The sequence below is a fragment of the Talpa occidentalis genome, unplaced genomic scaffold (genome assembly GCF_014898055.3).
Source record: "Talpa occidentalis isolate TD23 unplaced genomic scaffold, MPIMG_talOcc4v2.1 talOcc4.6, whole genome shotgun sequence".
Classification (NCBI taxonomy): domain Eukaryota; kingdom Metazoa; phylum Chordata; class Mammalia; order Eulipotyphla; family Talpidae; genus Talpa; species Talpa occidentalis.
The window spans coordinates 41,125,513-41,144,350 of record NW_023604972.1 but is presented as its reverse complement, the minus strand read 5'-3'; the positions used below and the strand labels follow the sequence as shown (position 1 = coordinate 41,144,350).

Sequence of the window (18,838 nt, the reverse complement as noted above, 5' to 3'; positions counted from 1 at the left end):
ACTCTTTCCTTATTAGACACCTAAACAAGAAAATAAGCAAATTCACAAGTTAAAAGTATTCACTTTTCTTTACAATCAAATGTGGAATGCAAGTTAAATCCCCAATATTTTCTTATTAAACATTTTGCAACCATTAAAATGATGTTTATATTTTTTTAAAGATTTATTTATTCATGTATACAAGAACCAGGGTATAGGCCAGAGGCACAGGAGGGCGAGAGAATTCACTAGAGACAGAGCAGGGAACAGAACAGGCAGACTGAAATACACTGCTGAGGGAAGCAGTGGGCGAGACAGGAGAGGTCTGCCGTGCCATGTGGGTATCTCACCGGCCAGCTGGAATCGAACCCACACTGCAGAGACTGCGGACAGCTTCACCACACTGTGCTCAACTGCCCACGCCACCAGGAGAGGCCCAGAATGATATTTATATTTATATTTAATGACATGGAAAGATTCTGTATTTTTAAGTTATAAAGGGAAGATGAATATACTGAAGGATAATCCCATTTTATAAAATAAATTACCTGTGTATACTCAGAGGTATACAGAAAAATTGCTGGAGGATAACTCTGAAAGATTACATTAGTAGGTATTTTGATTTGGGGGTGTTATATTTTTCTGGATTATTTTTAAATGAACATATATATTGGGCTGGTGATAAAAAAATAAGCATATCACCATTTTGAAAATATAAAGGTGTAAAAAGCAAGAAACAACATGACTAACACATCTGCCAACATGCACAACTCAGGAATGCCTTTAAATAAAAAAATGAGAACTCCAAAAATAGAGCGACAGTTTCCTAATCCATTTTCAACATAATAAAATACCTGAAATGACTTATAACTATTTTTTAACTGAGGGGAGGAGGATAAGTTCCATGTACCTGGTGTCATATGCGACTGACACTTTAAATGTAGAATTATAATGATGACTGCAGTAATAAAGATATTAAAGTAATTCAAGAAGGGCCTCCCCAGTGGCGCAGCAGTTGAGCGCTGGGTTGCAAAGCTGCCCGCAGCCTCTGCACTGCTGGTTCGATCCCTGGCCGCCAGGCGAGGGTCCCACATGGCGCGCAGACCTCTCCTGCCGCCCGCTGCTCCCCTCAGCACTGTACTTCATCAGTCTGCCTGTTCTGCTCTCTGCTCTAGCTCTGGTGAATTCTCTCACCCTACCATGCTTCTGACTGTACCCAGTGCTTGTATAAATAAATAAATAAATCTTAAAAAAAAAAAATCCAGGAAAATGATGTCTTATCCTTTATAATAGTTCACATTCTTTTTTTCTTGTATTACTTTTTGAGGTAACATTGGTTTACACTATATATGATTCAGAAGTACATGTTCACACGTCTTAAGATGAATGTTACCTCACCACACCCACTACCAAGCGCCCTTAGTCCACCACAGTCCACTGGACTCCCCCCACTTTGTGCCTGTGCCCTCCCCATCCCCTTCCATTATCCCTCAATTCTACAATCAGATTTCTAGGGTTCCTTTTGCTCTGTTTTGTCCTTTTGTTTTTTTTTTCCTCTATATTTCATATACTAGTGAAATCATGTGGCATTTGTCTCTCTCATTCTTCTTTTATTTACTTACTGCTGGCATTAAGAAGTAATTCATGAAGAAAACAAATAGACGTGCTGAATACTAAAATTAGTTTGAATTGTTTATATAAATGTGAGAAGAAACACCTGCTAACCAGCTGCCTAGGGCTGGGTGACTGCAAGCTCCACACCTCTGCACCTGCACGGGGGAAACCGCTCAGAGGCAACGCTGAGAAGGAGCAGCAGATGGACTGCAAGGAAGGATAGAAATCATGCTACTGTTTGTTTGATATAAACACTTGCACTTGCTATTATTTCTTTATCTTCTCACCTATTGAGATAAAATTGAGCTGGAGGGAAGAAGTATCTGAAGACTTAGTGGCACATATTTTTCAACAATGAATTATCAGCACAATTCAAGACAAAACAACTTTACTTCATCTTCTGCCAGGAAAGGACTTTTTTGATAACCAAATAATGACAGTAACTCTTCAAGTTGCCACAGCATCTCTGTCATTTAGAAAGAAATAAGGATTTTATTTTCATATTTTTTAACTCTCTGTAAGGTTTGAGTTCTTTCAGAGGATTTTTAAATATTTCTTTTCAGACAGTTACACTCTTCCAAACACTTCTACAAATTCATTCCCTTATTTTTCCTTCTTTGTCTTGCTGTGATGTGTTATTTACCTCTGAGTTGTTTTCTTGTATTATCAACTCCAGAATGACAGCGCTGGCTTTTTGCATGCTCGCCACGGAGTCCAGAGAGCAAACATCACTAACTGATACCATAAAGTGACCTGGTGGTGTCTAATTTGAAAATTTAAAGACAATTTTTTTAAGTCAATGCATGGAGGTCAGGGGGAAACGTCCACAGTCAATAATAAAAAGTAATAGAAAGTTTGAGAATGTAAATTACTTGATGGACCCTTCTTAAATAAGGTAAATACAGGGTCTTTCTCCTTAGCCATTGGCTAAGAGGCTCCAATGTAATGTAGAACTGTTTTCTACTTCATGGAAAGGGTCCACTAGTTGTTGAGGACCAGAAACTCCTGAAAATGTCACTTGTCAGTGCTAAAGAGTCCAAAGACAGTTTAAAGAAAATCCCAAGGACATGATTCAACTATAAGTTTAATCGCCCTTGTTAACCAGTTTCAGGACAGAAAAGACACTGGTAAGTTGCTCCTGTTTTATCTACACGCCTTATGCACGCTCTCCTCCTGCTCATGAAGTCCTATCATCTCTCTTCCTGGCTCAGTCCATATTCAGGCCTCCACAAAGTGACATGTAGAAAAATCTGGATAAACTAACTTATACTTAGGTAAGCATGTAAGTACATAACAATTACACCTCATTTAATTCTCCCCGGAGAAGTCCACCTTTATCCTGATTTTACAGATGAGGAAACCAGACTCCTAAGCAATTAATTAACTTGGCTTGCCCCTGGTCACACTGTAGAAACAGACTAACTCACACAACTTTAATCCACCATTCTTTCTATCGCATTGTTGTGCATCTCATGGAATTAGTGCATGACCTCTGCCAGATACAATGCACATTTTATAGAAGGCAAACTTTGGACTCAATTAAATGAATTCCTAATCAATGAAATTTCAGGCAGTACAATGTTCTGCAGCAAGTAGGACTTCTTTTTTTTTAAATAAGGGAACTTTTCTAGCTGTCTCTTAAACACATACTCTACCCCTATACTTTGCCTAGTTACAATTTAATCACCATTCTGCCCTGCATTTATGTACTTGTAGGCTTATTTTTCAACTTCTCTAATTTCAGACATCTTTGCTCCAAGTTATTCCTTAAAGTTAAAATAAAGAAATTTTCTCATTCAAAACTGGACTGACTTTTGCTAATCATGATAGTTTTCTGGATAAAGCTCTTTCTTGCCACATTTAACAAATTTTAAAAAATAGCAAATAGCAAATAGCTCCTCAAATAGCAAATATCCATTTTTGACCCTCACCTGCCTTGTCTAATGTGAAAAATTCTACGTAGAACAGCATTTCCTACATTGCCTTATATCTACTTAGGTGGCTATGGTTTTGTAATTTATCCCATTTATACAGTGGTAGATTTGCAAACATAATACCAGGGCCTAGAACAGTATCTGAAACACTGCAGAAGCTCACACACCACTGCTGAATAAATGCACCAACTGATTAATTCTGTCCACCCAGCATCTTTACTTTAAGTCTTTCTCCCTTCACCACTTGCACCTTAAATACCTCATATGCATGAAAAGTGTGGGGCTCCTTTGCAAATCTAACTAACAAGCTCTCTGGAGGAGAACTGAATACATAAATGTCAGCTAGACACGTCTCACTTTTTTTCTTCCAATACAAGTGTCACTCTCTTCCCATTGTCTATAAAGACATAGATGCAATCAACAAGTCTCTTGCCTCTAGATAGTCAAAGCAATTTTACAGTAAGTGTGAAATTACACAGGAACTTTCCCATTCGTCACTTTCTCAGGGTCATAATGCACATCCTCTGATGATTCATTTGGAACACCTGGTCACCCAATCATGGAGTTGCAAAGGAATAACAAGTAGACTTCCTCCACCTCTTTTTGAAGGAAACACAATCTTCAGCACACCTAGATCTAAAATTTATAAAGCAGCTTTGGCCAGGCTCTTGCAAGAAAACTAAAACCATTACTACAGTTTGAAATGTAGTGACATATGCCCAAGTTGTTCAACATCCAATGCGTACAACACTAACACACCTTTTGGCAAAAGATGCCAAAGTTGCTCTGCCCAGTCACGCTCAGTGACTCGCCAGCTGTTGTATAGTCACTAACCCGTAAGAGTCTGCTGGCTCCTTGCCCCACACAACCTTTCTCTACACACAACCAAAGAAGCTTGATTTCCAACAAAAATCAGAGTCAACTCGAGAGCTAGCTTGTTTTCTTTCTTGCAGAGGACTCACATATCATTGTGGAGGTGACAAAACTCAGGCTCAGAGAAACTCAGTGCAATGTCTAAGGCTGAAGCGTGAGAGGAATCTAGTATTCAGACTTCCAGTTCAGTATCACAAGGATGATAGGGCTGGGATGATGGGGTTTCTATTCAAAATATTAATCTTAAACTAGTAAGTGGAGGAAGTGGATGCAAATCCCTACATACACAATATGATCCCAACTATAATTTAAAAAATAAATAAAAATAAAACTTAAAAATATGTTTGAGAAACAAAACTGGATAGAAATGGAAATAACAAAAAAAAATTTTTTAAGATTTAATTATTAATTTATTTATTTTTATTTATTTATTTATACAAGCACTGGGTACAGTCAGAAGTGCGGGAGGGTGAGAGAATTCACCAGAGCCAGAGCAGGGAGCAGAACATTGAAGTACACTGCTGAGGGGAGCAGCGGGCGGCAGGAGAGGTCTGCGCACCATGTGGGACCCTCCTCCGGTAGCCGGAGAGCAGCCGGGGATCGAACCGGCTCTGCCGAGGCTGCGGGCAGCCTCGCAACCCAGCGCTCAACCGCTGCACCACCGGGGAGGCCCTAACAAAAAATTTTAACAACAGTTATGACCAGATGAGATATGATGACTGATATTTTTAATTTTGATTTCTCAATATTTGCTTTTTCCAAATTTTCTGCAAGGATTTATACTAGTTTTATAATATAAAACAGAGATTACATGTTATATAATCTTCTGCTCTGCTTACAGCAGAAGTCATCTATGTTGACGGTGACTAGCAAATAGGCAGGTAATGCTGAGAAAATGAGAGGAACTTAAAACAACATACTTACCCACCAACTGGGGGAGAGAAGAAGCCTCCCTGTCAAGCATGATGGATCCTTTCTCCATGCATGTTCTCAGCTCAAATAAGCTGTGAAGGGACAACGTAGCCACATGGGGCTTACTCCATCTCTCTCCACCCTGTTCCACTTTTTCTTCAAACTTAATCCACCTAGGAACATAAGATCAGTGAATAGCAATTAAAAGTTCCTAACCGCCTCTGGAAATAGCAACATCAACCCCTCTATCTCCACCCCCTCCACTTCTAAAATGTCTCCTTTGTGGAGTCTTAAAAGCTTATTATATCATTAATTACATTACCTTTATAAATATACCAAACAGTCACTAGACTTCCCCTTTCTCGTGTTAGAGAGAAAGAAAACAAGCTAAAAGGAGCCAAACCATCCTTGGCTTTATCTCTGTCTATATGTAATCCTGAATCTTAAGAATGATTATTTAACTACATTTTTTAAATAAGGTAGGAAAAAAGTGTACATTTCAAAATTCTCCATGTGGGTAGATGTACATGTATAAAAATACCCATCACTGTGAAAATTCTGTTGTGACTTCACAAGGCAAGTTTATATAAGGTAAAATTCTGTTATGAACCAATATTTATTTTATATATTATAAAACACGATGTGTTAAGTGGCCAGATGAATATAAAATCCCCCCTTATGCCTAAAGAGGGCCAGTATGTGTTGCTGTGTCTTACTTTAATATCTATTTCTTAGCTGACACATGTTCCCCTCTCATGGAGATTCTAATAGAAGCTTTACCCTTTAAGTCTGGCTCCACATGTGTTTAAAAATACACACGCTCAGTGAACACATCTATTCTGATCCCAGCAGAACTCCTATTACCCTTAGCAATGGAACAAACAACACTCCTTCAAAGCTTCATCTTTCTAAGACTTTCAGACATTTTGATAACTTAGCAAGACACAGCAATAAAAAAAGGGTTTAATGGAAATGAGAGCAAAAACAATCTTTCAAATGACAGTCTTTCAATCCAACTTATTACACAGAGAATCTTTCTAAACACAAGTATCATTTTGCTATTCTTCATGACCCAAAGAAAAAATGCTTTCTTATCTCACTTCAAACCTTCCGAAAGATATTGAAAAAGAGGGGGTTAAAATTTGTTTTTCTACATTCTTCACCCAAAGGTTTAATGATTGAAAAATGTTTTCCTAGAAAAAGCTAAACACTCACCTAACTCACTAAAGATGAGAACAAAGGGCACAGATCAGAGGAAGTTCTACATAAGGTATTATTTATAGACTGCTCACCGCCCCCAGAGGAGGAAAAAAAACACATTAGTGGATCCAGAATTGAAAATAGATCAAGAGATCAGCCACAGTGTCAAGGAAAATTTAGAATTTTAATCAAGCCCAACACTCAAGTGATTCAGAAGTAGTTCAGTCATATCCAAAGACTCTTGCTCCACGCGCAACTCAGGAAGCCACAGTGGGCAGGAATCACCCCCATGTCAATAGTAGCCTAGTCCCCACCTCACTCTCAATTCTAAGACCCTCCTCCTTTCCCCTGGATCCCAAAAAAATGTAGACAGTGAACATTTTTACATTTTCTTCACAAATTAAAAAGCCACCAACAACAAAGTTCTAAAACTTCAGAACTGAACCTTGTTTATTTCTACAAAAATAGTTGCAAAGCCTTCCAAGAAAGAATGAAAGACCCTTAAATTCTTGTGAGTGAGCTTGTGTGCATAATGTGTGTAAATAAGCAGTTCTTCACCAGTGCTAAAGTAGCCTATTAGAATCACAGAAATAGAAGGAAGTGGCAGAAAAATTCTAATTTTACATTAGCCCCTCACAGAATGATATGGATTTGCAAAAATAAAAGGTAGAGTTATTTTAAAGTAAATATTTTATGGAGTATACTACATTGAGTAACATTAGGCATATTATCTTTCCAAGCTTGCTCACAAAATCTCTAACCCCATTTTTTGGTAAGAGGTATATGAATCACATTTACATTTGACATCATAATTTGTTATTCAAGATAAAGACTCTAAAAGACTCCACAATATATGAAATACAGGGTTATATATAATGAGGTTACTTATAAAGAGTATAGTGACTCCTTTTTTTATTCCTGTAAGTATTCTTATTAGCCAAGGGAGAGTATCCTTAGTTAAATCATTTTAACCCAGGATAAATGACAAGGAATTCAGTAAAGGGGAGTGTTTTATACAGCTTTCATTTCCCTCTTACTAAATGAGTTCCCCCTCCTATCTAGTACCATAAATCTGTATTGCCAAATGCATGTCTTAAAAGAAAACCAAGTCACACTTAGATACAGTATGTAACTGTGACTCATCTGCCATCATCCTCAACTGCCCAAACCACTGAAGTTTAACAAGATTTTCTTTTTCAAAACAAGAGAGCAAAACTACTTCATTCTTTTGTGGCCAACATATTATCTGATTCCTCTCCAAGTTTATATTGTAGGCAATCTGACTAGACATAAATACAACTCTGAATACTTAAAAATGAGTTTTTAAAAGACAATAAGAAATCATAAATCCCAGCTACCTTAGATTTATGGAATAGCATTCTCCTGGAATACATCATCCTTTAGGTCACGATATAACTATAAAGGAATGTAAACATGAAGTCTCAAAAATAACCAGTTCCTTAGAATCTCTATTCTGAAGGGTTACATACTATTCCATAGTTCAGCTTAGTGTCTATTTTATTTTAAATTCAGTAAATATTTAATGTTGTGATGTCATGGCAGAGCTAACAGGATCATGGGTAACTTGTCTATTTTAGCACATTGTTTTCAGGTAGTTTTATGGTTGAAATTTGCTATGTCTATCCTCCTCACATATCAAGGACAAATTTGAAAAAAAAATCTGAAAACTACTCAATTCAAATCACAACCCATTAAAGAAAAGGCTAAGGCAATGGTACCAAAGTTCAGTCTATGTGAGTGCCAATGAATTTGTAAAGGTGCTTTAGAAGTGTGTAATTACATTGTTTAAAAAAAAAAAACAACAGGCATTTTTACTGTAAAATGTGATAAAAGCCACTATCTACCCTTCATAATAACTATGAGTAATCATATATTTGCAATAAGTTTCCTATTTTTCCTTTTGTCTTGGCACTTGACATGTTACAGGAAAATTAAATTCAGAAGTTGACTTTTTAAATGCTTGCAATTACAAAACTGTTGTAACCTTGGAGGAGGAGTTTATTAGGTGAAGTTTATTTATTCCAAGGTCTTAGAAGAATGATAAAGTACATTGCATTTTTACACACTTTGAGTGACTGCCAACCAAACAGATTTCACTCAATGTTGAAGAAATAGAAGGCCCACTGGGAATCACTGAATTTCGCAATTTTCCAATCATATGATTAAAAATAATTAAGACAAGACAAGACTTCTAACTTAAAACATGCCAGATTTATGGTGGAAAATAGACATGATCTCTGCAGTAGAATATAATCCAACTACATAAGCAATTAAAATCAATTTCTTGCTAACTAATAAGTGCCTTGTCACACATAAAAAGATGCCAATGCTAGTATGTCTCTGGAATAAATGATGTTTTTAAGAATTCTCAAATTTCTAGATCAACTGAAAATTATTGCAAAACAGTACATGTAACTACATATAATTACATAGATGATTAAATTCCTTTTCCTTCAGCCTCTTTCTCCCAGAAAAAATAAAGTTGGTCTGAGATGGAATGTTCCATAGTAATCCATTAGAGGAAAGAGAGATGTCAGTGTAGATTGGGAAGTGTGTGGTCTCTCTCCCTGGAGTAAGTGCACATGTCTGTGTTTGATGACGTGCCTTGAATTTACATTCTCCAGAGGTAGGTCAGGTCAATCAGCTGAGCAGACACAAGTGGGTGTTTGACCTTCTGTCCCATTAGAGGTGAAACAGCAATACCCTTTTCCTTTGTTGGCTTGTTAATGTTGAAACTTGTAGCAATTTTCCTTTTTATTCAGGTTTGGCAGTGCAATTTGTATTACATTGAAGGAGTGATCTTTATAAAGCAGTGAAATTCATCATTACCAGTCTGAATATTTGCTGAAGAAAAACTGAAAGTCAAACCAACATTTTTTGCAGAGATATCATTGACTCAAATAAAGGACTTAGGGAGAAAAAGAGGATAGTGATAGTAACTCCTTTTTGGCCTTAGGCTACCACCAAAGTTGGATCATGAATTATTCTAGCAGTTTATTTCATGAACACATTAGCACTGCCTAATCACCTACACATTCTGAATTAGGAGTATATGCTTCTTCACTAATCATAAATATACTATTCTAATTGCTACATTGTAGAATGTAACAGTTGAGTGACTGATACTCAGCACTCTAAAAAGAAAAAAGTATTCTCTGCCCTTCCACTGGTCATGTACATTTCCCAGACCTGATCACTCTACCCTTTGCACAGTTTTCAACCTGTGCTCTATGTTGAAAGAGCTTGAATTTCCACAAAGTTCTAGTTTAAAAAAGAAAAATAGGAAGAACAGAGAAAAGATGCCAGGAAAGGCAATATAAAGACTCTAGTTTTACATGACCACTGGGCTTTCTAAGATTTAAATTGAGATCTTTTTCCTACTACTGAGACCATTCGCTTTATTATTTGAGACACAGAGCTAACTGAACTTTCTGAAGTAGAACTAAGACTTCAGTAATGCAGACTCCATGTTGAATATTCTTGGTCAAATCAACTGAAAAGTTTCATCAAAAGGAAAGCATTAAAAGGGATAGGACTGTGTTGACGGGCAAGGAGAAAGTGTGCTTTACAGAGGAGACTAGATTAAATTGAAGAAGTCCAGGGGGTTAGTTATCTGGAAATAAATTGTCATGTTGAGTTTTCACAGAAAATTCTCATTTTATAAGTCAGACAGAAAAAATTCATGCCATGTTTTTATATAGAAAATGAGTCCCTTTTAAGCACTGAACTTTTATTACTATGGTAGATTTGAGAGCTTTTAATGGGAAAGATAAAACCCTATCATGTCTGGAATCTAGACATCATAAATGACAGTCAGAAATTACTACAAAAACATTTGGAAACAGACTATGTTGCAGGAAGTAAAAATTACTGAAAAGCTGAATCATTTCTGGAGTAGCAATCTCCTCCAAACCTCCAAACATTACTTAGACTAGCAAGCTAAAAAGTCAAGCTTCTATTTGTCTGCTCATTCATTCTATTAACACATTTCTTGATTGAGACGTGTGTGATGGAATATATTGGTAAATAAAACAACCAAAAATTCCTTTCCTCATGGAACTTAAATTTTATTGGGAAGAGAGAATAACTTGATATATAAAATGCTACAGGTAATAAGCAGAAAGGACAAAAATAGTGATTGAGTGTTCAGGGAAGGTTTAAATTTTAGCCACAAAAAAGGTAATATTGAAATAAGGACCTGAAGAGGGTGAGAAAATGAACCATAGATATAACCGTGAGGATGAGACAAGGAGATTATTTCAGACAGAGCAAACAGCAAGAGCAAAGTCCCTGACAGGAAAATGGCCATGATACTTAAGCAGAGCAAACAAGGTAGAGAGTGGGAGAAGAAGTCAAAGAGATCATGGTGGAGAGTGCATGAGGGCATTAAGGGCAGGTACAGGGAGTGGACTTATTAGGATGCATTTGCATTAATCTAGACGAAAAGTGATGGTAGCTTGGACCAGGGTTATGGCAGGACTTAAAGTGAGAGGTGATAAGATTTGGAGTATTTGATTATCTTTGAGAGCAAAACAGAAAAGGTTTGCCAATACTAGGTAAGTGGTATAAAGAAAGAGGGAAGTCAAGGAAGGTTACAATGTTTCTGGCTTGAACCACCAGAAAAATGGAGTTCTTTGTGGTGGGAACTCTTTAGGAAGAACAGAGCTGAGTGGGTAGACCAGATGCCTAGTTTTAGACATGCTATTCTGTGATGTCTATTAGCTGTCTGAGTGTTTGTTTCCTATCAAATAAGGAAGGAAGTCTAGGCCAGAAACTAAATGCAGAAGGCATCAGAATAATGATGATTTGGTTCACAATTTCAAACATAGGAACTCTTTTGAACTTTATCAGTGGTGTGCTATGTACCTTGGGTCTGTCCTTTGGTTGTCTGTTAGCCATAATGAGAGAAACTGTCACAAAAGTCCAACTTTGGTCAAGTAGTATTTCTAAGAAAGTATTATATTTAGAACAGTTCTTTCTGAGGCAATCCATTCTCAACTAGTTATACTCAACAAATGTTATTAAGCACTTAATATAGACCAGGCACTGTGAAGCCCTAGGAATACACAAGACAGATATGGAGGTCCCTGCCTTCAGACAGATTTGTGTAATGAGGAAGACAAAATGAAAATAATATCATATATACTGTCAATTAATAGCGATTGTGACAAACCTATTTGGGAGAAGTAATACAGTATAAACTATTTGTGAGTACGCTTCTTCCTGGACAGCCTTCCCCAGCACATGGAGGACTCCCGCCACACTCCCTCTCTCCAGTAGTACAGTAACTCAGGAGACTGATAATATCATCAAAATTGAAACATGTGCTCACAAGGAAATAGTCTCTAAGGATGGTAAAGTAAATAAGACCAGCCTAATCTTTAAAAAACTTAAATGAAAACACAATGTCCATTTCATTCACCATTGAATTACCTCCACAATGAAACTGGTCACTCCATACTTCTGGGACTAGGGATGATCTAAAATGAAGTGTAGTCTGCATTTGATTAAAAATAGAAAGCAAAGCTAGATATGAATTCTAATCTATGATAGGCACTCACATAGAATTTCAAGATGAAAATAAATAAGAGTGGGGCTTTTAGTCACAGCTGACAATACCAAAATACACACAGGAATGGAATTTTAATGCTACAAAATACACTGATGTTAGAGAGAAGGCAAGCTAATACACTGTTATTTGACAGAAAACTCAAGTTAAGGAAGACTCTATTACTTGCCAAAGTTAAACAGTTAGCTTGAGCAAAGTCAAAACTAGATGAAAATCTTCCCAACATTTAATTCAGGTTGCCCCAGTACAATTCTCATCTGTTTATTCTTTTTGTTTATTTTTATTCGATTTAGAGAAGGAAAATAAAATGGAAATAGATGTGAGAGTTTTCACTTTCACAGTTATCTTTTGGAGGATTTTCATGAACTAAAAGTGTACTTTATAGAGGGACTGAGATACGATCACACAATGACACAGTAAGATCCTAAAGGGCAAGATTGGAAAGTTTTAAGAGGGAGCATTAGAGATGGAAGAGGTGCTACAGAAAGTTTTTAATTAGGAGAAAATATCAATGAGATATGAAACAGAAGAAATAAAACAAACATGCCCACACTAGGTGTCTGAATATTGCAAAGAAAATAAGCCAGCAAATGGAAAACAAAATACTTAAAGATTAGGTCTCTTAATGCTGCTGTGAAAGAATTAAAATCTAATGAATTTTTTTCTGAACACAGTTAAATATGAAATCATCTACAAAGGTTCTACAAAACTTTTTTCCCCCTACTAATCAATATTAAGGCAGGTATTTACACAAGGCTACCTACACATTCTTGAAGGTTAAAAGCCTCACTGTCATCAAGTGAATTAATTTAAGCTTCTCCTAAATGCTTAAAGAAATTCAACAGAACTTACTACTGTGGGTATAATAAATCCATAAACCTATAAAGCATAAATCTGATAACCAAACAAAACCTATCAAATAATCCAATTAACTTGATGAGCGTTTCATTACATTGTAACGTAACAAGCTCCAGAAAATAAAGGTTCATTTTTTAACTCTTAAAAGAGCCCCTCATCCAGAAAAGAAAGACCATTGAGTTATTGCTTCTTTTTAGATCCTCTTCTCTTACTGATCATAGACAAAAATAATAATCATTTCATTCTGACTCCAGAATGACTTATCTGGAACTGGAACATCAGACAAGAGATATGGGAAAGACTTTAATCTACCTTTGCTTTATTTTCCTTAAGCCCAATGCTGGAATGATTTGGTTTGCCTTATTTATCAAATTGTAATATATTATATTGAACTCACTTTAAGCTTTTCTATGAGATACAGTGATCTGTGTATGAATTTATTATGCCAATTTTCTTGTTCCTTATACCTAAAATAGTGCCCGGCATATACTATGCATTCAAAAATTACTGAATTGATATAAATTACATCACCAGCTATATAAAAAGGCATATTTTAACATTATTTTGTTTGTGAAGGTCAAATTCATTGATCTACATGTAATGACAACGAGAGACCAATAAACGTAACATACTGAAATTTTCATGTTACAAATAATTGTTGTGTCATAGAAGATTTTGTGCAGATTATATAATTGATTGTACATGTAAAGAAAAGCTCTGTTATGAGATTAATGACACTGCATATATATGTGAAAATTGAACAATTTAAAAAGTATTTCTATATATACATACACATATGTAAGTATATAAAAATATACTTAATACAATTAGATAATGCTGTATCTAGTTTACACATATTTATATAGCATATTTTATGTAGAAGGCATTATTATGCATTATTGTTGATGAAATTAAAACTTTCAGAAAAAGTATTATACTGATAACAGGTGACAGGTTTTGAAAGTGAACTCAGTTCTCTAAACATCAAATTCTACTTGCTTTCAGATGGATATTTAAAATATGGCAGGTTTTTATTTGGAATGACAGCATCTTTGTGGGTAAAAATCATTGTCTTTGTGACCACCCTCTTAACACAGAATGGGTAATAAGTCCTAGACAGGATCTTACAGGATATCTAGGCATGTGCAAACTGGAAACATCTCTACACTATCATCAGGTGTTTGAGTTTATCTTTCGAAGTATTTTACTGCTGATAGCAAATGACTGGAGATTTACGTCTAATTTCATAAAAAGGTTAAGTTGTGACAACACAGATCAATGAAACAATGCTCCTGCAATATAATATAAGGTGCCCTGCATCCATGTCAACACAGGAGAGTGGGAACAGATCATTTTATTATTTAACTCAGAACATCATGTTCATAAGTTATTCTAGCCTTAGCACAAGTGCTAAAGCTAGAAAAAGGTGCTCAAAGTCTCTTGCTCTGCCCCAGGTCAGTCCTGCACAGCCAGCCATGCCTCACCTTGCAGTCTCCTTCCACTCCATCTCCTGCCCATCCACAGCCAGCAGTTCATCCAGTTCGGTGAAGAGCTGAGGGGGTGCTGGGCTGTCATCTTCCTCTCCCAAGATGAATCGAATGCGTTCTGCAGCAGGAGAGACTGCAGAAGTGAAAATACTGTGGTTAAACACTGGCTGCACAACCCTGAGGAAAGTGTAGCTCCGGGCTCTTCCTCTGTCCCCAGAGTTGTTGGGCTTCCCTTCCACATTCTCAGTAGACATCTTCTTTGCTGAGCTTCCCTATTCCCAACCTAGAAACGAAAAGAAATCAAAGCCCTTCTCTATTCCTTTGGCTCTAAACTGTATTTCAGCTCTCCACAACTCTCCAGGACAACGCTCCAGTTCTGTGTGGTGTGTGACAAAGAACCTTTAGCCCCTCCGATGAGCTGTGGTCCAACCACATGACTTTCCTTCTTTCCCTATTTAAGACCCATCCAAAATTATGAGACAGAAACCAGCCTGAGCCAATCACTTTTTCTACAGCAGTGGGAGGGGGCAACAGAACCACAATTCTGAGTTTCCCCCAAGCCTCCACCTCCCACCTCCCTTCCATCTACCCAATCCCTAAAGCCCATGCCCTCCAAGCCTCCTCACTGCCCACAACTGGCTAACTGCAAAGTTGATGAAGGAATATTTAACTAGACAGGGCCTCTTCTTTACATAATGGCAGTACCCAAAAATGTTTAGTCACACTTTAGTGCACTTGAAAAACAAGCTCAAGTAAAATATTGTACACCTAAGGGGGAAAAAATAATTTCCAACACACTCAAGCACATAATTGAATGCCCTACTAGCTCCTTTTGACCCCAACTCCTGAAAACCATGTAATGAAAAATTAACTAAAACTTCCCTAGGTTGTCGGTTATTTTCCCTTTCTTTTAAAATAAAACATAAAGCATTGGAAACTGATGATCATATTACAAAAACTGAGGTCCACATAGATTCCTTACAATCCCTGGGTAAAACCAAGAATGATATACACTTGTGAATGCAAGTGTAATACAAGTACACAGATAATATGTGTGTGTGTGTAATAAGTTTGTATAAATGTATTCAAACAACCTAATAAAACAAGAAAATCTCTAACACCTGAAAACTACTATAATACAGAACAAAATATCATAGCTCAAAATATATTTGCTACAAATTAACCCATAAAAATATTCAACATAATAGTCAAAACTAATTATTAAAAGAAGGCAAATGTTTTTACCTGTGAAACTGGCAAAATTTAAAAAGACTGATAATACCCAGCATTGGCAAGGGCTTAGGAAACATGTCAGTACCCCTCCAATTATGTTGCTGGTAGAAGCCTAAATAGGAACATCTTTCTGAAGGGAAATTTGGAAAGATATAGAAATATTTTACTTGCTTGAAATAAATATCTTTCTAGTGGCAGAACTGCTAGCTCACAGAATATACAGCTTTTACAGTTCTTCTCTCAAAAACTTAGCTACAGAGGTGACCACAGCAGCACTGTTCACAACTGAGGAAAGAAGACCTAAATAATATGCCAAAAGGAGATTTGGTGATATTATACTAGAACTATTTGGTAAAATAACAAGTAATCACAAAACATAAAATCAAGATTTTTTATGTACACACCACAGAATTTCAAATGAAAAAGTAAAATTGCAAAATAATATTCATAAAGTGGTGTCACTTTGGTAAAGAAAAAACACACATATATCCATAAAATAAAGTCTGAAATTGAGGGAGGCTTCACTTTACATATTCTAATGTATATGAATTTCATTTACCACAGTTGAGTTAAATAACTATCCCTCCCAACAACATGGTTCAAATTTGAGTTAATATAGTATATTAACTATGAATAAAAATTGCAAAAAGTATAAACTTCACTGCTAGCTCTTCAATCCATAAATTACAATGCAAGTAGCATGTGCATCATGATCAGTGTCCAATCATCATGCTTTTGTCAATATGTCAATGATTGATCACTTGACTATTATCCATTCATGCACATACAACTAAAATGTGCGATTGTGTTGCCATCTTGTCTCCCAATGACAAATTACTAGGACATAGATGACCAAAAGAGGGAGGTGGTCAATAAAGATGAAGTGGTAACACTTGAAAGTGAAATCTGTGTCAAATGTAAATGGAGTTCTAGAAGACAAAGCTGCTGGTGGGAATGCCACCATGACAATGCTACCATGTGCCCGTTTGAAAAACTCTAGAAATACAATTGGAGTTCAGTGATGGCACGTACCAACATAAATAAGTGGTTGTGCCAAAATGATAAAGATGTTCTAAAGAATGTGATGCTGGCAAAAACAAAATGCAAAAACAAAACTTTGTAACTGGCCTCTCAGACACAGTTCATGACATGAAAAGTACAGAAGATGAAATGTTGGCAGCTGATCCAAACTTAGGAGTATGACCAGAGAAAAGATGTTCACTCCATTTTATAAACTGTGCAATAAGGAAAAGGGAACCACTTCTCAAACCACTTCTGATAAGATTTTACAAGGAAATAAACTATTTAATCTCAATATTTCTAAAATTTCAAAGTGTGTACTAAATAAATACCTATTTTACAATTATTTTTGTTTCCCTACACCTTTGTAATCAATAGCAAGAAAGATCTTAATGATCTGACAAAACTTTTTCAAGGTCAAAGAATAATAGCAACTCTTCCCATCAATAATTAGGGTTTTCCACATAATATCAACTTGTGTCGTCATTTTTATGGTTCAGCTAACCTTGTAAAACCAGAAATGCATACACATACATACATGCACACATACACACCCCTTCTAAATGCCATATACTTTGAGTTTTCCTTTCTTCCTTTTACTGTTCTATCAGTTCTAAGGTGTGAACAATTCATTCAGCAGTATTAATTATATTTATTCATTCAGCAGTATTAACTATATTTCAAGTTCTGAAGATGAAAGACAAAGAAATTGACAACAGATCCCTTTCTAAATGAGCTTATATGCTAAAAGAGGAAACAAACAAAAATTAACTAGTTAGGTGAGTAAAATATTAGCACATAAACAAGAAAAATATCTGAACTAATCTGTGTTTGCAGATTATAAGCTAATTGAATACATATTAATATGGAATACAATATGTTTTACTTCTGTAATTAGGAAAAAAAAAGACTTTTAAAGTCTTTGAAACCTAAAATCCCAGGACTTTTGTATGGAAACATTTTCAAAGTCTTTCCAACTAAAGTAACAGGAAGTATAATTATTTTTTGGAGATCAGGGAGGATATGAAAGAAGTGATGGGCAGAATTTGGAAGGTGAATATACTTCTTTTTTAATTAATTATTTTTTCTTACATCTTTGTAGTTGGAAGCTGGATACACTTCTAAGGGACAGAGTATTCACACACTATTGTAGTTATTCTTCATAGTGGTTCTGAAATTGACAATCCCAGATTTGACTGATGCTTCAACATTCAACATCAACATCAAAGATCCCTAAATTAGAACTAGCATTTAAAAGAGAAAAAACACATTTATAGAATTAAATTTTTGTCATTTCTAAAAGATCCGATGTGGGCTTGTCCCCAGTTCAAAGTGTAGAATGTTTCTCTTGCTTAAAGAATACCTCCGGCACAGACACCAAGCACATCTTCACTCAGCTCTAATCCATGGAGCATGGATTACTCTGTGGTCTGGCATTCACACTTGGGGAAAACATGACCCACTGCTAATCAGACAATTCAGCTGAGACTTCTGGGAAAAATGGAATGGACAAATGATACAATGTTACTTCCAGATCTTCCTCTCTAAACACCTCTTATAAAGTGTCTTATTTTTAAGACTCTTCAGTAACCAATAACAACCCCATTAGGATAAAATTCCAAAATTGTGTGTCATACACTAGCTTGTTACTTCAGCAGATTTGTCAATAACTTCCCTAAACGTAGTCCACAGAAATTAAAATAGGCCAGAAATTGTATTGTAAATATCGATGCAAGTATTTGACCAGCAAATATCCCTTCCTGATTTCTAACATCCTTAACACAAAGTGATGCAGAGTGAGAGCCCTTAGATAATTAGTACAGGAATTCATCTTTTTTCCGTAACTTGTGATCAGATAGGGAAATAAGCGAAATGTAAGATACAGAATTATACTGAGATTAAAAATATAGAATCTGGAGCCAAGTGATAGTCTGCAGGGGTTGGGGACTGCCAGTGTCTCCAAATCTCTGTTTCTAATAAGAAGGCAATTATGAAGCAGGACTCCTGTCCATAATCCACTCCCACCACCAGCATCCATAGCAGGAATCACTGACACATCATCACATTCATACCTACTGAGTCAATACTTTGTCTTGCTTACAGAGTTCATCTGGGCAGCCACTGTGCATCAATCAGAG

At 36.2% G+C, this 18,838-nt stretch overlaps 1 protein-coding gene across 2 annotated transcripts in view; it reads right to left on the bottom strand.

Moving 5' to 3' along the window:
- Positions 1–18,838, bottom strand: part of SLC4A4 (solute carrier family 4 member 4) — a 347,176-nt gene that overhangs the window by 194,953 nt on the left and 133,385 nt on the right. For both annotated transcript variants that reach the window (XM_037530399.2, XM_054688304.1), the window contains exons 4-5: positions 14,445–14,580; positions 5,325–5,485 (exon numbers count right to left, since the gene is read on the bottom strand). In XM_037530399.2, the coding sequence (XP_037386296.1) occupies positions 5,325–5,485; positions 14,445–14,580 (297 nt within the window). The remainder of the gene's footprint in view (positions 1–5,324; positions 5,486–14,444; positions 14,581–18,838) is intronic.